This window comes from Leptodactylus fuscus, chromosome 3 (genome assembly GCF_031893055.1).
Source record: "Leptodactylus fuscus isolate aLepFus1 chromosome 3, aLepFus1.hap2, whole genome shotgun sequence".
In the NCBI taxonomy this organism is placed as follows: domain Eukaryota; kingdom Metazoa; phylum Chordata; class Amphibia; order Anura; family Leptodactylidae; genus Leptodactylus; species Leptodactylus fuscus.
This window is the reverse complement of record NC_134267.1, coordinates 53,436,124-53,463,306: the sequence shown is the minus strand read 5'-3', so window position 1 is coordinate 53,463,306 and position 27,183 is coordinate 53,436,124. Positions and strand designations below refer to the sequence as shown.

At 41.3% G+C, this 27,183-nt stretch overlaps 1 protein-coding gene across 2 annotated transcripts in view; it reads right to left on the bottom strand.

Annotated features, from left to right (window-relative positions):
• Positions 1-11,911: 11,911 nt before the first annotated feature.
• EFEMP1 (EGF containing fibulin extracellular matrix protein 1) overlaps positions 11,912-27,183 on the bottom strand; it is a 62,427-nt gene continuing 47,155 nt past the window's right edge. Inside the window, exons 8-12 of one of the 2 annotated variants that reach the window (XR_012715315.1) lie at positions 22,320-22,439; positions 20,856-20,982; positions 17,464-17,659; positions 13,577-14,461; positions 11,912-13,485 (exon numbers count right to left, since the gene is read on the bottom strand). Coding sequence is in view for 1 of the 2 variants with exons in the window: in XM_075267594.1 (XP_075123695.1) it covers positions 14,300-14,461; positions 17,464-17,659; positions 20,856-20,982; positions 22,320-22,439 (605 nt within the window). In the remaining variant the exon portion in view is untranslated. Of the gene's footprint in view, positions 14,462-17,463; positions 17,660-20,855; positions 20,983-22,319; positions 22,440-27,183 lie in introns of both variants that reach the window. The other variant, XM_075267594.1, reaches the window with a different exon arrangement.

The window sequence follows — 27,183 nt, the reverse complement described above, 5'->3', positions numbered from 1 at the left end:
AGAATTTAATGAGAAAGTATTATATTTATTATGTAGTGACAACCAATTTCCAGCGTATAAATTCCTACCAGATTTAATCCTTGTCATCATCAGTTATCATTGAACTCATGAGAGGCCCATTGTGTGAAACCACTGAATGTGTAAGCTACAAATAGAACATATTTTTCATACATAGAGATGGCTATATTGGGGGTTCTAAATGGAGAAATGTGATTAGAAGAGGTCATTAAAATCAGCCTAGGGTGCAAAAATGTGAATTTTAGCTAATTATTATTGCAAGCATCCAGTAGTTCCCCAGGTCTCACTTTAATTTTGCATCAAAAATTATTTCTACTGCAGAGAATACAATGTTTCCGTTCTTTGCCATCAAACATTTAGAGATTTCTATAGAGTAAATAAGATGAATTATATTGTCTAAAGAGCAGCCACATAGCTAAAAGTGTAATGCTATTGTAGATTGGGATATATAAGTGCAACGGACAGCAGATCCGGGGTCCACTATACCACCTAAGTTGTTTGAAGTTAGGCTAACCTCAAGGGTATTATCTACCGGAATTTGGATTTCTTGTGGAGAGACTACCAGGTTGCCAGGTCTCAGTCCTGGGACACTGGTCAGACAGACATAAAGTGGTTAGGTGTTAGGAAATTACTTTGATGACAATTCCCCAGTAGCTGCTGGAAACCCTGGACAAAGGGGCACAAGAGACAGTGAGCCCTAAGCTGAAGCCCCCCACTGTCCCTTCCTCTTGCCCGTCCTATCCTAGGTAATAGGCGGCAACTTGGAGACAATCCCTTCCTATGTACGTGAAACACAAAACACAGACAAGACAAATAACAACAAAGGGAGGTCAGCTAGCTAGGGTTCGGTAACAGATGAGCAAAGCAGTGCCAAATCGAAGTCCAAAAAAATAGTCAATAGGGAAAGCCAAGGTCAGGATTTAAGAATACAAGTAACAAAACAGCAAGAGAAAGCCAGCAAGCACGAGGCAATAACAGGCACCAGTGTGAATGTGAGCCAAGACTAAATAGGGGAGGATGAACCCGCCCTGGACCTGACAGGAAGACAGGCTGTCAATCACAGGGCAAGACTAAATTTAACTTCTTTTACCCTGAAACACGTAAACGATTTTTATAGCACCATGGGTGTTTTTTCTATTTTTTTTCTGGATGTCTTTCATGTAACTGTTTTTTAATATGGAATAAATAAAGAAGATATTATTGTAGTTACGGAGCATGGCAGATCATCTTCCTTTATACTAAATTTAACTACTTCATGGACAGAGGCAGACAAGGGCAGAAGACGGGTGTGGTGCAAATTCAATAAAAGAACTAGAACCGTGTTCACACAGTGCAACCAAAAACTCTAAGCAAGGAACTAAACTGTGTTGGAGGTGCTCAGCGGGAACGGGTGATTTCTTGCACATATGGTGGCACTGCCCTTCTATAGTTCCTTACTGAAATGCAGTTCTTACAGCTATTGATAAGATCTGTTCTGTGTCCATTCCCCGTTCCTCAGAGCATGTTCTTCTATGGCTCCCCCATGACCGATTCCGTCCACGCAAGGGGGATCTGGCCACCTTTCTACTTTCTGCTGCGAAACTTCTCATCCCTCTACACTGGAAGGACACTAACCCCCCTTCACTAGCCCAATGGGTTCTTAATGTTTCTGAAATCTGCAGGCTAGAGGAGCTGGCGCATTGGAACACTATGACCAGATCCTCCTTCCTTAAAACGTGGTCCCCCTGGTTGCTGGCCAAAGGATCTCCGTTGCTGGGCCCTCCATCTGTCTCATAATCTTATTCATTGATTCTTTAGGACCTCGCATGTTGTGCTGTAGTCCTATATTCCTATATTACTACATATTTGTCGTTAGGTTATTACGTTATTACGTTTTCCGGCTGATTTGTGAACGCGTTATTATGTTGTTATGCTGTTACGATATGTTGTCACTATGTTACTGTGCTACTTTACAAGTTTGTCATTCTGTTTATATGGGTATATAACGTCCCTCAGGGTCTTGGCCCAGACAGGCGTGGAGGTATGGGGATAAGCGCGCACAAACACCAATGGTCAGCCAGGAGATCTTCCAAACCTTTAATTTCAATAAACAAGCTTGTTTATTGAAATTAAAGGTTTGGAAGATCTCCTGGCTGACCATTGGTGTTTGTGCGCGCTTATCCCCATACCTCCACGCCTGTCTGGGCCAAGACCCTGAGGGACGTTATATACCCATTTTTGCTGTGCACCTTGGTTCACAACAGGGGAAGTAGCCGCTCCCATTACCATTCTATTCTGATTAAATCTACCTAATTGTGACAAATTGTCACATGAAAAGGTAAGAGGCCTTAATCTTGGTCTATTTATCTCTTTACGTGCGGATATACTACACAATCATTGGCGCTCGGTGTTTCTCCTCTTTTTTTATTCTGTTTAGATGTTCCTGGTAGCTTTACCGTATTATTCTACCATGTTGTGGCAACCTTACTTTATGTAATGTTCCTTCTGATATCTCATCACGTCTCACATTGTGTCTTGACCCCTGACCTAAGTTTTTTTTTATATCCACCCTCCCCTCTGCTTTTCCCTACTCCCCTCCCTTCCCTCCTCCCCCTGCCCTTCCCCTCCCCTTTCTCCCTCCCCTTTCACCTACCCCCCTCCCTCATATCTATCCGTTGGCTTTAGTTCTTTTTTCCCCAAAATGAAAAAATTTGTACAATGTGTGCTTTTATGCCCTGTATTTTCTTGAGTTCTAAAAAGGCTATTCAGGCACCATAAATGTTATATTAAACCCCCCCCCCCCCCCCGTTTTAAAATAAAACCCTAAAAAAGAATGTTATCTACTTACGCATCGTGCACGCTGGGCGGGCATTCAGGGTGCGCCGTCTTCTTCATCCCCGCCTCTTCTTGCTCCGATGTCCTCCGGTCCCGTCCTCCTCTGGCGCTTGCGAGCGGACACTGATATAAAAAAAATGGCCTGGGCGCCTGCGCAGTAGCCGTAGTAGCAGCCGCATGCTACTGCGCATGCGCCCAGGCCATATTTTTTATATCAGTGTCCGCTCGCGAGCGCCGGAGGAGGACGGGACCTGAGGACATCGGAGGAAGAAGAGGTGTGGAGGAAGAAGAAGACACTCCCTGAATGCCCGCCCAGCGTGCACGATGCGTAAGTAGATAACATTCTTTTTTAGGGTTTTATTTTAAAACGAGGGGGTGGGGGTGTAGTTTAAGATATCATTTACGGTGCCTGAATAGCCTTTTTAAAGGCTATTCACGCATATGTGGGGCTCTATCAGCATGATTTTGCTGATAGAGCCCCTTTAAAGGGTTTTACTAGAAGTTGAGAAATCCAATTTAATACTATATAAAGTTGCATTTTTGCAAACTATAGTTACAGCAAATCAGTCTTTTTTTGTGACCCAATCTTTCTGGCATGTGCTGCTGGTTGTGGTTGGGCACTTCAAGTTTTGGAACATTTTAGTGCTGCAGCATTCAAGCCAGAACTAGTTTCCTGATTCCAATGCACTTGCAATCTCAGCTTGTTCAGACGCTGATGTTGAGGAAGACTGCTAAAGCTGGCCATGATGTGAATGATGATGACATGTACATTAATGTGATCTACACAAGCGGAAGATGAGATCGCTTAACCAGGATCAGATCAGCAAATCTGTAAATACATTGAAAAATGAAAAAAAAAAACCCTTATAGGCTGGATTTTGATAAACGTAATAAAAAATATACCAGATTTCTCTGCAAGGTATAGTTTTCTAAATTCTGATATAGTTTGTATTTGAACACCAGTGCTCATTTGGAGACAGTAACCTAACCATACTATCCCCTAAGAAATCGGTGCAGTCCTATAAAGTCTAAGTCTTTACATAAATCACAATTATGTATAAGAAACTTTGTATTATATCTTATTTGACAAAACTGCCTCTTCTTTCTTTCTTTCTTTCTTTCTTTCTTTCTTTCTTTCTTTCTTTCTTTCTTTCTTTCTTTCTCTCCTCTCCTACCTTATAAGGCTGCATGCACGCTAGCATTAGGTGACCATTCGGGAAATTCTTCCGCTGCTGATTTCGGATGAAAACCCGGCAGACCTCATTATAGTCTTTGGGCCTGTGGGTTTCTGTGGGTAACCACTTTTTAAATGGGTAGGGCTTTCATTTTTTCGGGTCCCCAAGCGGAAACTCACATTCTAGTGTGAATCTAGCATAAGCTACACATTTCCAGGGAAGAGAGAGCTTTTCAGCTTTAGTGACAGATCAGGTTACCCATAAAAGTCTAGGGAAAGGAGAGAAAAACGCTACTCTAGAGTAAGAGAAGTAGAGATGAGCACAGAAATGCTACTGAACACTTTAGCAAGTGATCTGTCTCATCCCAATGCAGAATTCACAGTGTGGGGAAGGTAGCAGCAGTGGTGCAGACCCAACCAGTCAGAGACAGGAACCCAAAATATGCAGGAAACAGGTTTATTTAGAAAAAAAAGCAAAATAAATAAACCTTGACGTCAGGCACAGAATGAGTAAAATAAAATACAGCCTTAACTTCAGGCACAACAAAACAAAATCCTGCTCGTCTGAGCAACTAACTGAACAGAACTGATAACCTAACTATACATGTGGCTTACTTCTGGTCACGCAAACAACTCTCACTCCCTGGATCTGCCCTGAAGTACAGGCTCTTCAGTCTTTTATGAGCCTATGATCCACACCAGCGCTAAGGTCTACTCCAGACCCACTCTGGACCATATATAGATCAGAAATCTGGAGCAGAACTCCAGCACTTTGCCTGTTACCTTCTCACAACAGCTATGCTGCTAAATACTGCTGTAAAATGTCCTCCATGCTGCTAGTACTTCTGAGGATGTGCTACAAATAGAGGGGGGGGGGGGGGGGATGAGATCTACTCTGTATGTGGGATGTGTATGGGAGATACCATAGCAGCTATTGTACTCCTTTTGCTTGCCCATCTCCTCTATGGAGACAGATTTTATTAGAGAATCCAGAGTGAGTTAACAGTTCAGAAGGCAGGTTTGGAAAGGAGCCTGATAAGTAGAAAAGCATTTTTCTCTCTTAAGTTATATTGTAAAGTTTTTTTTCCGTTTAACATCGTTTCTAGTATCGCTTCAAACTCTTAGGGCATTACTAATATAGTATGTTCTTGACATCTGAGAGCAGGACTATTATCTACAGGGGCCACAAGTCAGCAGATCAAAGAGGCTGCTTCACTATCATGCATGACATAGCACACTCTGCATGTGATTGAATTTGGTCAACCCCATCCAAGTGAGAGTAACTGAGCTGCAGTAGCAGACACAGCCTCGTGTATGAGGTTGGTACAGAATTGGCTGAAATGTTACTCTTTTTCCTTTTCCTGCTGCTTGGTGGGGATCCTGGTGGGTCCAACTCTATCATGGAAACCCATTTCAATCATTTAAAATACTTCCTTTTTTTCAGTCCATGAAGAATAACCCTCACCTGGGGCAATGCTAAGAATGCGGGTGTACAAATAACTGTTAGTACTAATGGAAGATCTTATCCCTTGTGGTCTGAGTAAGAGAATTGTGTCATCAATTTAACATCTGTTCTATATTTGTATGATGGTTTTAGAGGGGTAAACATTCACCATTAGTGAAAAGTGAACATTCCATGTTATTCTAAGAAACAGAATTCAATAACATCCTCTCATCCCCGAAGCTTCAATTGTTAAATTATTCCTTAGTGGCGCACAATATGCTTGTAACTTATCAAACTTGGACAAGGTTCCAAACTGCTATTTTGTTTACTTCTCGCAAATCCCTGTTTGGAGTAAACAACGTACATAAATAGTCTTAAGAGACACTGAGTCTCCCGTGAAAATGACCTCCATGGCAGATTCACACCATTCTTCTGTCATTAAAAATGGAATTTACAACATCAGTAAGTGATTTCATCTGGTTGTGATCTGGAGGAGGACTCTCCCAAAAGATCAGATTAAACATGTTTAAATCATCACAAACATGTCACTTTAATTCAGTTTGCCGTTACATAATCGCATTCGTAAATCTTTCCAACATATTCTATAGAACAGGCTTAGGAAATTAGTAATTCCCCGCTTGCTGTGGGACTGGAGTCCGGATATAATATAAATCTCTCCATTTTTTTAGGGGCTAAAGAAAGTAAAACTGAATTGTCATTTCAGGTGACTTTTGAGTCATTTCTGACCACTATATCATGACTTACATCCTGCATAAGTCAGCAGATTTACCTCTTTGCATGATCTGTCGCTACCTCTAGAGCTCTGCATTGTTAAATGTTGTATGTCCTGGTGTTTCGGAGAACAAGAATGAACTGGAATGACAGCAGTAGGGAGGGGTGAACCTAGCTTTTATGCCGCCTGAGGCGGACGACAGAAAGCCACCTCCCCCCGGGAGGAGGGGGCGGGGCGGAGTGAAGGGGGGCGGAGTGGATGGGGCGGCGTTAGCAAGCAGAGAGCAGGCAGGGAGAGGACCTGCTCTCTGCCTGAGGGGAGGCCGGTGGAGCAGTGCTGCGTCCACAGGGCCTCCCCAATCCACCGCTCGCTTCCCGTGCCAGGCTGCCGACACGGCGACGCAAAGCCAGTCCAGGACAGCTTGTCCTGGACTGGCTTAGGTCAGCAAAAATGCCACCCCCCCCCCCCGGGGGCCCGGCATAGCGCTGCCTGAAGCGGTCGCTTCAGGTTGCCTCATGGGAGGTGCGGCGCTGGCAGTGGGTGTACAAAGGTGAACCTTTACATGGATGGATCGTCTGATTGGAAGAATGGCATGTAACGATCCAAAAAAATGGATGTCATATTCCAAGCCAAGGGTGGCAAACATTGTAGACACAGACCATGAGAATGTATTTGCATGACTCAAGGTTATGAGGCAGATGTCAAGCTGCATGGTCTAAACGTTCTACCATGACCCGCGGACTTGTATCTGAATCACATCTGGGATGTCATTGGTCAGCAATTGCAAAGGGAGCTGCCCACATCTAATCTATATGATTGAGCATGACTCCACTGATCTCAAAAGCTATAATGGTGCCCAGAAAAAAAAAAATGGAGGCTGGAATGGAGGTCTGTTCTCTGTAATGATGACTCCTGCTTTTGTGTCCGACACAAATCAAAGACCGGGTCTCTGTGGTCTGGAGACCAAGTGGGCAATGCCATGAAGAAGGCTTCACAAGGGATTCTCACACTGCACTCTGGTCTGACCCCTGGGGTTATGGTTTGGGCCGGCATAATGTATGGTAGTCAGACCCCTCTAGAATTCATTTCAGATACTCTTACAGCTAAGCACCTTTGGTCATGGAACCAGTAGTCTGACCATTTCTCCACCGTGTCCAAAGACACATTTTTCAACAGGAGAAACTGCATGGTCTAAACATTCTACCATAACCTGCAGCTTCACCAGACTTTTATCCATTGGGCACATCTGAGATGTCCTTGGTCGGCAATTGCAAAGAGAACTGCCCACATCCAATCTTTATGATTTGCATGCTCAACTGCATTCAGTGTGTCATAACATTCCTCAGACACCGTAACCTCAATGGTAGCATGCCAAGCTGTGTGCATGAGTATATTTCTAAAATAATATTGAGATATTTTAAATATTTTGTTTCCATTTTGTTTATAATTTACATATCATTAACTTGACTATCGATCCTGGGATTTCCAGAATTCCAAGACTTTTCCTTCTTGGTGTTGCAGTTTCAATTGTTGAGGAGTGCTTAACTATACACATGTTGCAGTCTCTACATTGCTGAAAAACATCTGACCAGGTAAGGTGCTGCATTTTTCTATTAGGGTGCATTTACACTATGGATATGGATATTCACTTCAATGGGAGTGCTCGTAGAGTAAAAAGCAGCCCATTCATTTCTATGGGGAGCGCTCGTAAGCCGGCTCCCATTGAAATGAATGGGATGTGCTTTATACGCGCTGATTCTGAATGTGTTTTAACGTTCAGAATCAGTCACCGTATCCGTAGTGTGAATGCACCCTTAGATCATTATTTATTGAGTCCCCGCATGGAGACTCCTCCGAACGGACAAGTGGTGTACAGTGAAAGCACATGGATCCCATAGACTATAATGGCGTCCGTGTCCATGGTCTCCGCACAGAACATGCGGACAGAAAAGTAGTTCACAATCTATTTTCCTGTCCGCATGACTCGTGCAGAGCCCGTGCGGAAAGCACACGAACCCCATTATAGTCTATGGGGTCCGTGTGCTGCCATTGCACACCACTTGCCAATGTATTCGGTAGTTCGTTTGGAGGGTCCCCATTGCGGACTCCCCCGAATGGATTACCAACAAAGATGTGAACGAGGCCTAAGGACTATATAGTTTACATGGGAAACCAGCAAAACTGTGAAACAATTAACAATAAGTAATCAAATGAGAATCAATTATTATTTGAGAACACTGGGGGGCTTGTAGACGCACGACTCCCCCAGTGTGTGTTCATGCTATAATATTTTATTTTATTGGGTAGATGATAAGGTCTATAGCTACGTTAGCAAATGAAACTACAATAGTACCAGAGCAAACAATTTTTCCCATGATCTCTTACTCTATTTGATCATATTAATACGGGAAAGCTTTAGATATTTATAGAGAATTATTCCCTTCAGATCTCTCTAAATGCTGAGTCAACTCCATCCAATACTGGATAGAAAAATGAAAGTTTGGTTCAAAATGAAAATAGCCAGAGGACACATGGACATATTGATGGCCTGCGTCCAAGATAGTAGATTTGAAAAGCCTGTGCATCTGAGAGCAATCTTTCTTTCCTCATTTGGTCATTTTGGCTCATTTAAACACATTTCTTGTGTAATTCCTGATCCTTATAACACAAATTAGTGCAGTATTATCCCTGGTTTTTTTTTCTCCTAAAAGCAAGCTCCGAGAACTTATAATGTAATTTAGCTTACTATATGAAGATTTTCTGCTGGTAAATTCTGCATATAACAAACCTCATCAAATTCCTATAATTTTGTCCCATATCTCCTTAAACTAAACTGTACTGAAAATTCCATCCTGGGAGGTCTTGGCATTGAAAAAAGGGTTGCTGGGCGGTTTCTATTTATGTATCAGCTGTATTGTAGCAAACAGTGTTTGATGCGTGTTGACATTGTTTGCCTTGTAAGTGTAACCCCATGTACGTGGCTATTGACAAGGACTTTCCTACAAGTAACATCTGTTTTGTGTCCACTCTTAAGACAGGCAACAACGGCTGAAGGACGATTTTCTACAATGGTGACCGAAGCTAAAGATGTAACCAGCAGTTTTGTATTTGTAGTGTATGTAACATATACACACTTATTCAACTGTACAAAGACACGTTGTGTCCCTGCGCTACACCTATGCGCTGTAGGGACTGCATCACATAGTGGTCCATATGGTGCTGCATTGGGATTCTGTAGGAGAATAGCTCCATAATATTGGGCCAGGATTATTACGCCTTGTATACCCGATATCTGGTGTGCAAGGCATAAAATAGTCACACAATTTTTTTTATACAAATCAGATTTTAGTTTCTCTGTTTTGCACCACCCATGTACCTGTTATTTAGCGAAGAGGTTGCAGTGCTGGGTATCGTCTTGTATATTAGGAATCAGAACATAAGGGTAAGTTCCCACATAGCAGGCCACAGCAAAAAAGCCCTGCGGGAAAAACTGGTTGTGGTTTTTCTTGCAGCGATTTTCACGGAAAGGTTTCCGAAACCGAAAGATAGAAGGGCGTTCCTGACAGTCTAGCTGGGAACGCACTTTCTGACAGTACTGTCCATAGCGCCATACTGTGAGGGGCGTTCCTTACTAGTCTATGGACGAGTACTGTCAGGTGGGAGGGGGGGCATTCCTCACTAGTCAGCATCATTGCTATGAACACTACTGTCAGGAGGGGGTTCCCAGCTAGACTTTCAGGAACTCCCTTCTGACAGTGAAAAGCTATCTGTAAATGCACCGATACCTTTTCACCCAGGGCACATAACAGGAAAGCCAACAGGAGGGCCACATGGTGGCTCAGTGGTTAGCACTGCAGCCTTGCAGCGCTGGAGTCCTGGTGTTCAAATCCTGCCAAGGGCAAAAAAATATCTCCAAGGAGTTTGTATGTTCTCCCCGTGCGTGGATTTCCATCCCATATTCCAAAGACATACTGATAAGGAAAAATGTACATTGTGATCTCTACGTGGGGCTCAAAATCTACATAAACAAACCCCGTAAAATCGAGGAAAGCCAATAAGGTGCTGAATTCAGCGCCCTGTTGGTTTTCTAGCGGTATATAAAACCACCTGTGCACAGGTCCTCTTTAAGGGCATACCTTGGTTAATACTGCCCACAGGAATATGATGAAGGTGTAGCCCTGTAGCATGTGACAGTAGCATTACTTGCTAGTTATTTGTATGCCATTCCACTGTGATTCTCTGAAGAAGGGGACAAAGGTAATGTTCATCCATGTTGTCATCTGCAGTATCTTCCATGCAATGCGTTTACGGTATATCACATCCTATTAAATTATTCTGACAATCCACACATTTATTTTCTTCATTTGGAAAGCAACCAATAAAATCATGACCTTTCTAGTTTCCATTTATTTTAATAAACACTTTGTACAGTTAAGAAAAGAACTAAACTATGCAAGAATGCCCTGATAATACATGACTACATATAAGGAAATAATATGGAATCATAAAAATCACAAAAGATATAATACAAGCATTTCTGTTTGTGTGCATTGGACAGAAACATAAAAAAACATTTTAAAATTTGAGATAAAAAAATTGAAAAGTTTTGACTTTACATCACAGCGCCATCCTAATTCCGTAAATCCCTTTGTATGTCTATGGTATGTTTGTCGTTATACTTGTGTATATAATTATTAATAATTCTAGCCAATGTTAATATAAATTCTACTATTAGTTTTACAAATATATTTTCACGCAATAGTTGCTGCTATACTCCATTCCTAACATATTATCATATAGGGTGCAGCCACTGTGCGAGATGGTGAAATCCTTGTAAAAATGCAACTGAGATTACCATGTACCAAGTCTTATGGACAACTGAGGCATATTATGGAGTGCCCTGGACCAGTCATTGTGTACCATTTTATTGAAGTCCATGTGTTAGTGGTGAGACTGCACAGTTGGGACTACAGTTAATGGACATGGTAAAGAATAATTCCACTAAAAATTGATAAGCAATATCTTCAGTCCCAGTGGCTAAAACATGACAAATAGTCATGCCTTTTCTCCGATACCCCAGTGAACAAAGGAGAATCTTCTAGCTTAATGGATGATCCATTAGACTAGTGGTTTGTATTTACCGTAATGACCCGAATATAAGCCGAGGCGGACTTTTTCAGCACAAAAACTGTGCTGAAAAACTCGGCTTATACTTGAGTATATATGGTATATATATCTTCTTTTTACACAATTTGCTGATTTTTTAAAACCAATGTTACTATCAATATTAAAAATAACCCCGAAATCTCGTAGTTTTCACACTTGCCACTGATCTTCATAAAGTGCTGACATTTCCGTTCTATAAAGATCACTTTTCAGCAGTCACCTCATCATCATCATCATCACAGCTGGCATTACAATGAACGGTAACATCTACATACATGTAACACAGAATCAGCCATCCACAATAGTGGTGGTCATAATTCATTTTTCCCTCTTCATGCACAATGACCTCTGCAGAGGTCACAGAACATTCATTGAACAATCTCCAAGGGAAGTCAAGCCTGCAGGTTCCTATGTTCCATGTGGCTGCTTTAAAGTTTATCTCTGTTGACAGCAGCTCAGGCAAGATGGCCGTCCCCATGGCCGTGGACAGATATTAGAATTAGAAAAAAAAACCTAGGATTGGAAAAAAAAAAAAAATAACAAAAAAACCACTACAAAAAGATTATGTGTGAGTATCTGGTTTTAATATAAAAATATAGGTTATACATTCCCTTTAATCCCTAGTTCAGCTCCATGAACTTTAATGGGACTAAGCTGCAATATCAGGCACAGTCACATTTATGAACAGGTTCTTCTCCTTTGTTCTGTTGCTTGTTGGAGGTCACTGGACTTGGTTACCTTTTTCTAAATACCCATTTAAAGGAAAATTGTCTCATTTAGAAATGCAGTGCAATCTGTAGGCGGCATGTTATAGAGCAGATGGAGGAGTTTTTGTGTGTGTGTGTGTATGTGGGGGGGTCCAGTATTTCAGTAAAAATACTCTCCTTTTGCAGAGTGGTGGCTGCAGTACTCCTGGCCACTCCCTGTTCTTCGAGGTACAGGCTGACATCACTAACTACAGCTTCAGCCAGCCACTAAGGCTGGTGGTTGGCTGGAGTTGTAGTTGGTGACATCATGATTCTCATTCCCGATTTAGGAGTCCAGTGAGTGGTCCTAGTCAATGGATGGTAGCTATCACTGCATGCACACTCATTAAAGGAAACCTGTGACTGGAAAGGAAAATGCCTAGGACCTCCCACATGACTACTAAATTCAGAATAAGCAAGTATTTCTATTAATAAAATACAAGTTATATCAGATTTTTTTCCCCATAAAATCTGCTCAGCTCCTCCTGCTCTACAATATGGGGCCTTCGTACTGGATTGTGACTAATTCCCATTAAAATCATCATTTCTTTTATTATGAGCCCCCCTACTGAGTTTACCCAAGAACATACTTTATCATTTATACTCCATCCCTCTAAAAATCTATTTTAAGTTGAAGTCCCATTTTCAATGAAAGGAAACAATAAATATAACGAAGCCTTACTTTTTCATGATGTAACACATTATAAAGATAAATTGAATTAAATTCTATGTGTATAAGTAAGGAAAGGCACTTTACTATTGAAATTTACGTAAAACTCTTCTGTAGTACGGTAAACAATTAAAAAAAAAGGTAATATAGTTGAAGGCTATGCAGACAGGAGCACAACTCAAGAAAAAATAAATTTAACATATATCTACTAGAAATATATTTACATGGTATGAACAAAGTATAATTGTGTATTGCTTAGCAACGTTTGCATATGTGGATAATAGAAGGAAATGTTTAATGTATCATCGCTCACAGTGGAGATAGCCATTATATGGGAGCCAGCGGAACTCCCACGTTGCGGAAATGCAGTTTTTTGTTTTTTGCAGATTTTGTTGCGGTTTTTTGAGCCAAAACCAAGAATGGCTGCAAAAGGAATGGGAAATATATAGTAAGTTCTTATACTTCTACTTTCTGCTCAATCCATTCTTAGCTTTCGCTCAAAAAATCTGCAACAAAAATAGCTGCATTTCCGCAACGTGGGGCCTCAGCCTCCAGCAGATCTGATGGCACTTAGTTCTGACATTTCTGGTGATGTGGATGTTTGCATCGCCTATAAAATGAGAACTTCATGTTCATGACCGTGCTGACATCCACGTCCTACCATGATTCCATATCTTAGGCCATTGACAAATCTGCCATGGATTGTTCAGAAATCTAAAGCTAAAATTTTTGCCACGGACTGGCCAATGGATCTACACAAGGATTGTAATTCAGTGCAGCTAATCCATGGCTTCTTTGCGGAATCCATGACAATAATTTTTTTTATAACGATAAGTGAACTGGTCCATAACAAACCAGGTTCATTACAGTTTTTCCAAAAATTTTTGATTCAGCTGAATCTCAAATTTTTAGGGTTCACCACTCACAAACCACAATTTAACTTTGGGGTATTTTCTCCTCTAGTGTTCCCAGGAGCACTGACATAATTCATAAGGCTGGAAGAGCCCAAAGAACATTGGGATCACACTGGAAGCCACAATGGAGCCCAGGTGAAGTGAGTAACTGTTTCCTAGAAGTACTCACCTCCCCTGGGCCTCTGCTTTTTATACTCTGGGGTTGGGATCTTACACTCAGCGTGACACTGTAATCTTAAAATACTAATCTTAAGTCACTTTGTAGCCCGTCCCTTAGTCTTAATCACGCGTCTGAAGGAGGAATATCATTGGAAAGGCACAATGTACAATACTGAGAGTTGTTCCAGCATTGTCATGTTGGGAGAATTCTCTTGGAATTAGTGATACCACAGACATATGACACCTAGTGACTCTTGCTCGCGACCATAAAATGGCTTTTTCTCCTAACTGTATACTATGAATACATATTTGACACAAAAAAACAATACACTTGAAATGTAATTACAAAAAGATGTGAGTGGTCTATGGATAGAATGTGATTAAAAAAAGGAGCATCTATAAATAAAAGGTAAGTACGTAGAGTGGAATATGTTATTGCTTCCAGTGCTATTGTAAAGTTACTAGAATGCGTATGGGCCAACTATTATGGTAAGTCGTAAAATGGAACTGGAACGGTAGTTCATTAAGCTGTTAACAGTCACCATTTCCAGGTCAACAATGTATTCTCTTGGTCCAGTGAGTGGTTTGATCAGGACAAGCATTGCACTCACGCCACTTGTATGCTGGAAGGTAAAGGAGAATTATTGATCAAGTCAGGATAATGTATTTTTATACTTATTTTTATTAACAGTTTTTAAAAAAGTTAAAAGTATTTTGATCTTAGATATTTCAAGGTGTTTTCTGTGACTAATACTGATGATCTATCTTTAAGATGGAACATCAGTATAACATCAGTAGAGCCAAACACCCAAAACAACCATGGATCGGTTGTTGGAAGAGTTTGAGGCATTTGGGTGAATTCCACTTCCTCTTCTCATGTCAGTGACACCAAGTCCATTGCTCGCATGGCCATACTGCAGCTCAGTCCTATACAAAGGAATGGGGCTGAACTGGAGTACAATGCACATCTCTGTGTTTGGTGAGCAGTGAAGAGAACATAGCACTTGCCCAAACGGTATAACCCGTTCATTTGCTGATCTGTGGGGTTTACTGGTATTGAACCCACACTCATCTGATTTTGGTGATCTTTCCTAAGAATAGGTGATCAATTTCATAGCTTTCAAAGCAGGTGAAACCATTGGAAGAGTCTTAGATTGCTTCTCTGGCCCCTGGAAGGCCTTGGCTCCATCACTTAATATATACAAGGAATCCATGGTGAGATAAAGGTGTACTTACAATACACTTACATGTATTGCTATGGAGTCAAGACCTGTGTGAAACCCCATGATTGCCGATAACAGTAAGAAGTGGTTGAAGGAAGCGATCTAAGATCAATATCATACATAGCCATTCATTTGGTTTACCCTGGTGATCACCACTAGTTAATGGAATTTTCTGAAGCTTAATACAAAGAAATTTCCATGTTTTGTAACAATTATTATCAGTGCATACTTTCAGAAAAGTTATTGGCATAATGTATATTCAATGGAGTCTGTTACCAGAACCCAGTATATAAACCTAGCCCTGTACATAGGTTAGGGTCACCTGAAACAAATTATGTTTTCCCTTATGTTACGAGTCAGTGCCTTTGTTGCTGAGATACACAATCCACAATTACAAGCTTCAAGAAGGCCCTGAAGACTCCTATTCAGTAAGGCCTACAACCTCCAATAACACTACTGTCACCAGACCACCATCTGAACTGTCTCCCCCCTCACCTACTGTCTCTATCTCTCTTCCCTCATAGATTGTAAGCCCTTCCGGCAGAGCGCTCTATCCCACTGTACCAGTCGGTCATTGTTAGTATTATATTTGTTTTTTATACTTTGTGTACTGTATGTAAACCCTCAAATGTACAGCACCATGGAATATATATAATAACGTACAGCACCATGGAATTAATATAATAATGTACAGCACCATGGAATTAATATAATAATGTACAGCACCATGGAATATATATAATAACGTACAGCACCATGGAATTAATATAATAATGTACAGCACCATGGAATATATATAATAACGTACAGCACCATGGAATTAATATAATAATGTACAGCACCATGGAATTAATATAATAATGTACAGCACCATGGAATATATATAATAACGTACAGCACCATGGAATTAATATAATAATGTACAGCACCATGGAATTAATATAATAATGTACAGCACCATGGAATATATATACCGTATTTTTCAGACTATAAGACGCACTTTTTTTCCCCAAAATTTGGGGGGAAAAGAAGGGTGCGTCTTATAGTCTGAATGTGGCGCCTGGCACCCGCCGTAATAGAGAGGCGAATGCCGGCACGGGATAGACGCCGGGGCCTGAGACATCGCTACGTTCCTCTGCCCTGCATGAAGCCAGCAGCGGGAGGAGTGATGCTATTCCGCTCCTCCGTCCCCCCGCTGCTGGCTTGATGCAGGGCAGAGGAGCGCAGCGATGTCTCAGGCCCCGGCGTCTATCCCTCAAAGGCATCCGCCTCTCTAGTACAGCGGATGCCGGGTCAGTATCGGTGGCCCCTTCTCCCCCGAACCTGTACCTCCCCCGTACCTGTAAAGTTGCAGGCCGGCTCCTGCGCGGCGATATCGCAGGAGCCGACCTGTTCGGGTGACAGTCGGGAGCCTAATGAGGCTCCCAGGCCTGTCACTGCTATATATTAGTATTGTGGCTGGGTCTATGACCAGCCGTAATACTAATAGACAGAATGTCCCATAGACGGCAATACAGTTGTATTGCCGTCTATGGGACTTGCAATCAAGTGACCGCAGGCTCAAGCCCCCGGGGGGGGAATAAAATAGTAAAAAAAAAAAAAAAAAAAAAAAAGCTTTAAAAATATATAATAAAAATATGAAATAAATAAAAGTTCTAAATCACCTCCTGTCCCTAGAATATATATATAAAAGTAGAAAATCATATGTCATAAACCACCGGGTTTTTTTTCAATACAAGGTGATCTAAGCAATAGATATTCCCCAAAATGGTATAACTAAAAAGTACTTCTGGCCCTGCAAAAAGAAACACTCTATGCGTCCCCGTACAGCTGCAGGGTCACCTGTCAATGTGGCCTTGCAGCTGTTGCAAAAATACAACTCCCATATATTAAATATTTTACCATTTTTTGCTTCAAATTTTTTTTTCCCTATTTTCCTCCTCTAAAACCTAGGTGCGTCTTATAGTCCGAAAAATACGGTAATAACGTACGGCGCCATGGAATTAATACAATAACGTACAGCACCATGGAATTAATATAATAATGTACAGCACCATGGAATTAATTGTCGTTATGCAAAGGAGCTCTTTGTGGGCAATCTAAAATATCTCTAATGGTATTGCCTTCAATTGCAGTCCCTTCCACCATCAGTGATATGAGTCGTTTGTCAGTTATTAAGGGTGTTCAATGACTTTCTGTTCCCATGCCAGTTGTTGTTGTTGTTTAGTGACCATGCTGGTCTATTCTTTTGGCAGAGACTGTTCTTGGACATCTGCTGAAACATGCACGCCATTTCCAGAGTTCATTCATTAGTAAATTTGAAGGGCTCCCTACTAAGAAACCCGACAGGAATCTTACATTAAATGTAAAAATTTTAATATTTTGACGAATAAAAAACTCACCCGTAAGTAGAAGTCTCCATTTTCATTTCCAGATTTAATCCTGAAAGTGTTGATTGTATTAGTGTAGATTAAAGTTGCCTGCACTTGGAAGATGTCTGAAGGTACAGCTCGGTTGGACCTGATGCTCATGTATTTGTAGACAATGCTGTGAGGTTGATCTCGGCAAAGAGTGTTTGTAACTTGGCAAACACAGCGGCTGAAACAAAAACACATATGTTTTTAAGTTTTTAAATAAAACATAAAATCGTGAATGTTCTCAGATTAATGTAAAAAAAAAAAAAGCTTTATGGTCACGAAGTAAACCAATACACAGAAAAAATTATTAAAATTATGTAGGAATAACCTCAGATGAAAAACACAATGATGAGGAAAGGCATTAGCAATGATTTTAAACAGGGGTCAAGAACCTTCAGCACTCCAGATGTTTGGAAACTACTACTTCTAGCATGCTTTATTCACTTCTATAGGAGTTCCAAGACATACGAGTGTGCATGCTGTCAGCTGGAGTCTTGCAACAACTTGAGTAACAAAGGTTGCTGATCCCTGATTGTTGTTGCCAATCAATCTAGAAAGGGTTGTAAGATGTTTTCAAATAATTTGAAGTCCTTTATTCTACAGTGAAAATTATTCACAAGTAGAAAACATACAAGACAGTTGACAATCTTCCCAGGATTGAAAGTTCCAGAAACTTCATTCCAAGGTCAGATCATGCTATGCTCAAAGAAACTCCCAAAAAACTAAAGAGGTTCTCATCTAAGACACTACAGGCTTCAGCATGTTAAATTCTCATGACAGTAAAATTAGAGAAAAACAGAGCAAGTATAGTTTATTTCGAAGGGTCGCCAGGAGAAAGTCTCTTTTTTCTAACAAAAAGAAAAAAAAAACAAAAAAAAACAGGGAGCAGAATTGTGCTAGAATCAGTGGAGTGATTCCTATCCAAGGATGTAAAGAGTCTGTGTTGGTAAGGCCTTGTTCACATCTGCGTTGGAAATCCGCTCGGGGGAGTCTGCATGGGGACCCCCCGAACGAAATACCAAATGCATTGGCAAGTGGTGTGCAGTGAAAGCACAAGAGCCCCCTAGACTATAATGGGGTCCATGTGCTCTCCGCGCGGTGTCTGCACGGAAAATGTGGACAGAAAAGTACTTTGTGATCTACTTTCCTGTCCACATGATTCATGCAGAAATCACACGGACCCCATTAGAGTCTATGTCTATAGTCTTGCCGATGCGTTCAGTAATCCGTTCGGGGGGTTCCCATGTGGACTCCTCAAATGGTTTACCAAATGCAGAGGTGAACTAAGGGTAAGAGTGGTGAAAGGTTCCCTTTAAGTTTGCATAGGTGCATCTGAACAAGCCACAACACTTCTGGAATAATGTTCTTTGGACAGATGAGACCAAATTGGAGATGTTTGGTTCAGCTGGTTTCCACATGTGCCTGTTACCATCCCCCCAGCTAGGACAGCATGGCTCTCCATGCGGCATGGAGGAAAACCTACATGGAAGTGTGGACTTCTTCTTCAAGGAGATGATTTTTGGCGTCAATTGCTGATGTGTGAAGATGCTACAGCTGACTGGTATTTCTTTCTTCTACTGTGGACACGCAGGACTCTGCTACAGCCTGGGAACCTACCATCACCCACCCACCCCAGGAGTTATGGAAGCTTGGCAAGAGAGCAGCACCATGTATACCTGGATGGCCTCTGACTTCCTTGGGGCAGTAGAACACTGTGGTAAGAAGGAAGAAGGAGGAGGGCTTGTGACAAAGGACATTTGGGGCATTTTTTTTTTGTGGTTAAAAGGACAATAGTGCTGATGCAAGATACCGAACTATCAGCTGTGAGCAGGAGATCTCACTACCTACCAAGAACTACCACATGTTATCATAATAGCTGACTATGTCCCCCACCTCTGCAAAAATTTCTGCTTGTTATATCTACATGCTGTGACCCCCCTCCTCGTGTCCTACAACCAAGTCGGCTGTATTATTATTATTATTATTATTAACATCACTCCGCACAGAGAACTAAATGATCCTGCAGTGTGTCTGTGTTTCTTTCTTTTTTAGTTGCTCTGATTCCTAGGATTTCTCTGCCATGAGCTTCTATGTGTTTCTCTCCTGTTATATACTACTGTACCATCTATGAAACTGTATCACTGAAATTTCCCCATTGTGGGACTATTAAAGGAATATCTTATCTTATCTTATCTTATAATACACAGCAGCATGTCTGATGAACACAGAATATCAGCACAAACATTTCATACCAATTGTCAAGGATGGTGGTGGACAGATGATGATTTCGGCTTTTTTTGCAATAACTGGATGTGGGCACGTTGCAGGCATTGAGTCAACTATGAACTCCTCTGTATGTCAAAGTCTTCTAGAGTCAAGTGTGAGGGAATCTAAGGCTTGACCTAAACTGGGTCATGCAATAGGGCAATGATCCCAAGCACACCGGCAAATTTTTATGAAAGAGGACCAACACCACTAAGTTCAACTCCTTGTATCTGTCAATAGCCACCACTCTGATTTCATCATAGTTGGAATTTTTCTCTCTAGCTCCCACCATTCGTGAGTAATCAACGCTTTTTGTTTCAAAACCCAATACGCAAATTACGCTCTCTATTGTCAGATGGGCGGTTTTGGGTTTGAGCAGACAGTAGAGGGACCACCCAGCTGAGAGTGTAGAGAGTCTTATTATTATATTGGGTGATGAAATTAAAGCAATGATTGCCCAGGAACAGTAGATGCTGCAGAAAATATTCTAACTGCGCCGAAATCAGTGGAGTCACACCTATTAAACAATGCAAAAAGTTGGTAAATGTGGTGAAGGTCCACTTGAAATAATGAAACTTTGGAATCTGCTTTGTGTTGTTCATTTGAGGTTGCGTTTACCTAATTCAGTACTAGGCCTTTCACTGTAGTTAACTCTACTGCTCATGCAATAAATAACCGCTTCTTTTATACCTGGCAATCTAATGACCTCATGGAGACATATCAAATAAATAAAAAAATTCAAACATAAATGAAAATTAAATTATCCAAATAAAGACATAAAAGAAAAAAAAAACAACGCTCACTCTAATCTAAAACATCGCCATAGCCACCCCATTTGCCAGAACCATCGTATAGTATACATCAAAAGACAGAAATACAATAGGGAATGCATTTTAACATTATTGTATTGTTAGTTTTCAAATTTTAAAAAAAGTGTCCTAAAAACGCAATTTTTATATATAGATGTAGATTATTAAACAGCCGTTTGTGTCATGAAAAAAGGCTGCAAAATATTTTTGGTAGCCCACCAAATAAAATAATGGAGCCGTTAAACCACCAAATCCATGAAAACAGCAAAAAGTATCTGGCCATCAAGAGGCTGTTGTACTTACTTATCTGACATACGAACATAAGGGTCCTGGCAGGGGTTTGCAGGATAACAACGGAATCCACCAAAATAATTCCAACACATGGCATCTTCGCCACAGTCATGAGTGTTAGTTTCACATTCATTTATGTCTAGAAATATAATAAATAGGAAAAAATTACAATTGCAGCATCCCAGTGGACACTGCTTATATTGTTTATGTGCCACTGCAACTGTATATATTGTTTTATATGTGTTTTGCAGCTTCCCTTGTATTGTTTCCCTATTATTCTAGTAGAGTGTAGTCCTTGCAGTGGATCAAAGGAGACCTTGCAGAGAGCCCATCCCACACCTGCGGAAGAGACCTGGGCTCTTCTCAGAGCTATCTGTTTATGAACCATTGTTACAGCCCTGAAACACACAGTATTGTTCCCCATAGTGGCCCCTTCACACAGTATTTTGTCCCATAGAGGACCCAAGACTCCAGAGTTTAATAATCAGAGACCCAGGGGAGGATACAAACATAAAAAAACAAGGTTACTTACTAGAGATGAGTGAACACTGTTCGGATCAGCCAATCCGAACAGCACACTCCCATAGAAATGAATGGAAGCACCTGTGACGCCGGCTGGCCGCTGGCAAAGTCAGCGTCACAGGTGCTTCCATTCTTTTCTAAGGGAGCGTGCTGTTCGGATCGGCTGATCCGAACAGTGTTCGCTCATCTCTATTACTTACCTCTCCCAGTCTCTGGGACTCCCCTTTAATTTAGGCCATCTTCAATGTTGGTACAGATGTCATGTGAGCCAGGTCTGCGTTGCGATGCATAATCATGCAGACCCAGTCCACTTGACATTTGGAAAGTCACCAACCAGGCCGGATTCCTGCCGGAGTGCAGGAGAGGTAAGTAACAGTATTTTTTATGTTTCTCACCTCCCCTGGGCCTCTGGTTGTTATACTCTGTGGTCTGAAAAGACCCCAGACTATAATGATTGCACTGTCTGTTGGGGTTCGCGGGCCCACGGCCTCAGTTACTGATCCCCGCTCTTGATCACAGCTGCAGAAGGGGAAGCGCAGGTGACAGTGAGCAGGAGCCAGGATTGGTAAGTAAATAGAGCCCCTTACCTGCCGGGGTTACTCCAGCAAGTAACGGCCTATTAAAAAGAAAAAAAACAAAACATCAGGGGCCCACTGGGCCTCCTGAAGTCCTGGACCCTGTGGCAGCCACTATCGCGGCTACCCCAGGAGTTATGCCACTGTCTCCCAGTCCCTCTCAGCCTGGACACCTAAAGTACACCGCTAGACAGGGTTCCAGAAAGAGATTTTCATATCGAGCTCCCATACAGTTAGTTAGAGAAGCAGAGTATAGTCATATTGGAGTGGAGATGAAAGGCGCAGAGTAAACATCTATTCCCGGGCATCCCTCTGACCAAGTTCAGTTCCTGTACTAACTTTGTTTTATTATAAGACACTAGAAAAAATAAATACAAACCTTGACACGACCGAGTTCCCACGAGCTGATATCCTTCTGGGCACACACAGGAGAATCTTCCAGGCTCATTTACACATTGATACTGGCACAAGTAGCTGGATGTTCTGCATTCATCAATATCTGTTACACAAGAGAGTTACAGTGGGAACCCTGACAGTAAATGTCTTCATGTGTATTTGTCTTCCAACAAGTAAGCAGAAATAAATGACTAAGCATGTCGGCAGAGTTCATTACAAGAAGCAAAACTATATAACAATCCTCTTTCTTGAAGAAAATGTCTCGTATATTAAATTTATTTGGGTTTTTATTCACAAAGATTAAGCTTATTTCATTAAAGGGGATGCCATATGATTAACTATTTCATTTCCCTGCTAGATCATATAAACAAGAATTTTTTTTATTGCATTGTTAAAAATAACACTCATGTCATGCCATATTGTACCATACAGTTGCTTTGTTTCCCTCTGAGAGCATTGACTCAATGGAGGGAATCAGCACAAGGCCTTTTCTTGCAATACAAATGCATCGCATCTCAAGTTCTACACCTGTGTCTTTGCAAATGTGGACGAGTGGGCATAGATGCCCCGGTACAACATATTTACTATAATTCAAGCCAGAAAACTGGTGCAAGTTATATAGGAAATCTATGACAATTCCTGAATGGCATAGATTTCCACTTTGACGCATGGGCACAATAGTTTAGGACGCTCAATAAGTATTAGCTCACTAGAAACTGTCTCTTGTCACCAGCACTGAGCACGTTAAGGGGACTTTCTAAGAAAGAATCAGAGGAACAGCAGGAGGTGCCATAAGATGTCTGTAACAGCAATAACTACATACAAAAAATATGTTTTATAAATTCTAAAATAGAAATGTATCAGTAAGGCCTGGTTCACATCTGCGTCGGTAATTGCGTCACTTGCCAATACATTCGGTAGAACGTTCGGGGGGGGTACCCATGTGGACTTCCCTGAACGCACTACTGAACGCATTGGCAAGCTGTGTGCAGTGAAAGCACATGGACCCCATAGACTATAATGGGGTTCATGTGCTTTCCGCACGGTCTCCGCACGAGTCGTTCAGAGAGGAAAGTAGATCGTGTACTACTTTTCTGTCCACATGTTCCGTGCGGAGACAGTGAGGAAAGCACACATACCCCATTATAGTCTATGGGGTCCGTGTGCTTTCACTGCACACCGTTTGCCAATGTGTTTGGTAGTCCGTTCGGGGGTCCCCATGCAGACTCCCCCGAACGGATTACCGATGCAGATACGAACCAGGCCTTAATCGTGAGACAAGTTTATGAGTGATCGGTAACATTATATATTGTGCCTCTAGATTACCTTCTCTCATAGTAGTTATACAATGACTTACACCTTTCGATAAATCTGGGAGAAATCTCTCAACTACCCTCTACAGTTTGGTATAAAAGCACTATTTGTACACATTAAAACACCATCATTTGTACATGTGGAGCAATGCTTTTATTGTTTTTTAAATGTTGCAGCTATATATATTTTTTCTATTTTTCCTGGAGAGTTGGCCACGTGTTATATATACCTTTTATATGTAGATACAATACATTAAGGAGCAGCTGTGATAAAGTAGTGTTCTGGATTATAGAAATTGAGGACCTATCTCAGCTGGCAGTTGCACCTTTCCTATTGCAGATTTCCCATTTTTCTACATGACCCTATGGAATCGCAGAATCCAGGCAGCTTTATGCACACTCCTTCTTGCATTTCCCATTCTCTGAGTCTGAAGAAGGTCACACAACTGAAACATGTACATTACTCACAACTACTCTATAGGTATGTTCACGCGGCGGAAACCTTTTCCGCCGTGTGAATTCTCCACGCGGCTAGCCAAGACGGGATGCCGAATGAATGGGCCTAATCGGGAGTGAGTCTCGGGCACCGTGGCTGTCTCAGCCGTTGAATCCATGGGAAGATAGAGTATGTCGCTTCCTTTTTCCGCTATCTGAAAAAAATCGCTAGTGAGAAAAAGAAGCAAACGACTCCTATTGGAATGTATGGGAACCTTTTTTGCAGGTAGATTTTGAGGCAGATTACGCGTCAAAATTTGCTTGCAATAAACTCAGTGTGAACTAGCCCTTTGTTGGTCACTATCTTGTTTGGCGAATAAACACAATAACTGCTACTATCTCAACAAACTGAGTGTGAAGTCTTTTACTGACTATACTTAAGAGCTTGGGAACCTACTTCTACACTCATATTCAATTAGAGTGCAGCCTACACCATCTACAGGTAATTGGTAGGGGGCCTGGGTGTTGGACCCTTACCAAACACAGAGAACAGCTGGAAATGCAACTCCATTCTCTGTATAGTGGTGGGGCTGGGTTACTGCAGCTTAGCCCCCATTCACAGGGAGTGGATGGAAGAGTACCTACAGACAGACCAATGGCCACTGTAGACACATCACCTCCACTAGCTATCTAGCCATGTTCATGGGAACCTTCTTTATTCTGTTGTGTAAGTATACATTCATAGTAGTGTACCAACTAATAAATGGAACATTTACCACAACAGTGTTTTGGTTGATTCATGACTGATGAATAAAAGTAATTAGTCAAAAATATATAATAGAAATAATAATGTATCACAGCGTTAAGTATATTGTTGCATACTCTATATGGGACTACATGTTCTTGCTAGCGCCTGTCCATCAACCCAACCATCTACAATGGGATCATAAGTGTCAGGATTGGACTATGAAGCAATAGTAGAAGGCGGCCTAGTCTATTGAACCACATTTTCTTTTTACATCATGGTCCAGGCGCATATCTATTGCTTAACCAGGAAAAAGTATGCACAAGAAGAAGGATGATGATAACAATGTAATAGCAATATGTGAGAACATTGGGCCCTGCTATTCATGTAAATGCTAAATAACTACTTCTATATTGTTCAGACCAAGTGCAGCCCTCCATAACAATGGCAGTGCCCTCTTTAACAGGCCAGAATAGAGACCAATAAGAGCAACAGCTATTGCTGAAGTTGATTCACACCAGCCAAGTATTATATGACCGCTCATTCACTTACATGAGCTGCTTTTGAGGAATGATGTGGCTGGAGAGAACTTTCCCCTCACTGAAGGGAGTTGCAGAAGAAAGGGAGTCTTCACCAGGAGTAAATGCATGTGTATTTTTGCAAAATACACATGTAAAAATAAGACTCCCATTGACTTCAATGATATTTTGTACACGTGTAAAAATCCGCCTGTAAAATGTCATTGAAGTCAATGGGAGTCTTATTTTTACACGTGTATTTTGCAAAAATACACGCGTGTTTACTCCGTGTGAAGGCTCTTATGGCAATGAGCTTTTTTTTTAGAGAAGGGGTTGTCTTGGTCATCATCATAACCTAGAAATGCTATTACATTTTATACCTAATAAGAGCTGTGTATAAATGATTTTCCCATGCATGGCTTGTGAGAGGCTTTTGTTTTGTTTGCCCTATCGATGCACATGCCTTTAAAATGTCTCATCTGCTGAGATGAAATAATCTGGGAACATAAATGTGTTTATCTCTTAATCATTTCTGTTTATTTCCTACACAGATGCAACATTAGCTGGAACGCCTCGGCACTTCGACATGATTCAACACAATTTGTTTAAAATGTGGAAATATTTACACATTAGGAAAATAATTTTCAACCTGCCAATTTTTGTTGTGTTTTATGCTGATAAAAAGATTCCTTTTCTGCTACATAATAGAAAGTGGTGTTCCCTCAGCATTTGGGAATGTAACTGCACATTAAAGGGTAGGTATGTTCCGAAACCTCCAAGTAACAATATTGTAAGGAATTTGCTTACGGCCCGGTTCACATCTGCGTTCGGTATTCCGTTCGGAGAGTTCGCTTGGGGACTCCCCGAACAGAATACCGAACGCATTAAAAAGCGGTGAGAAATGAAAACACACGAACCCCATAGACTATAATGGGGTTTGTGTGGTTTCCGCACGGTGTCCACAGAAATCATGCAGAGAGAAAAGTGCTGCTTGAAGTATTCTTCTTTCCGCTTGACTTGTGTGAACACCATGCGGAACACATATAGACTCCATTATAGTCTATGAAGTCCATGTGTTTTCTTTGTGTTCAATATTCCGTTTGCGGTCCCCAAGTGGACTCCCCAATTGGAATACCAAATGCAGATGTGAAGCAGGCCTAAGGAGACATATTATTAATATAATACATGGCAATATTATCCTTGTATAATCATCCCATTCTGATGCCTTTACTGAATGATTAGAACAGGGACAGGGAACCTTTGCGCTCTAGCTGTTGTAAAACTATAACTCCCAGCATGCATACTTGCATTTCAATTCTTAGAACCCCCATTGAAGTCAATGGAACATGTTGGGAGTTGTAGTTTAACAACAGCTGGAGCACCGAAGGTTGCTGACCCCTGGATTAGACAGTAATTGGTTGTGCTAATGTGGGTGCACTATTGTCTATAATAAATTTATATCCCTGTGTCAACCACTGTTTGACACTTGACTTCTCTTCAGCAGTACTTTAGAGAGGAATGGAGCAGCAGCTGTATGATCGCCTATCACTCTATACAAAAGAGGGAACATATATGAGCACCATTCTTGTGCTTGTTGGGGGTCAATCAAACTAGCAAATAAAAGCTAAAGATGGAAGCTGGTCACTTCAAACACTTCTATCAGGCATTGTCGAATGTAGTAGTTCTTGTGTTCTACGAATGATGAAATTCTCAGCTTTCATATGATACCAAGTTGGCAGTTCTATTTTTTATCATTCCTAGTTTATTTTTTTAATTGCACAATTGTTTTAATTGCATAAAAGGTGCCAGAAAATCAAAAGTTGTTCAGAAGTTTCG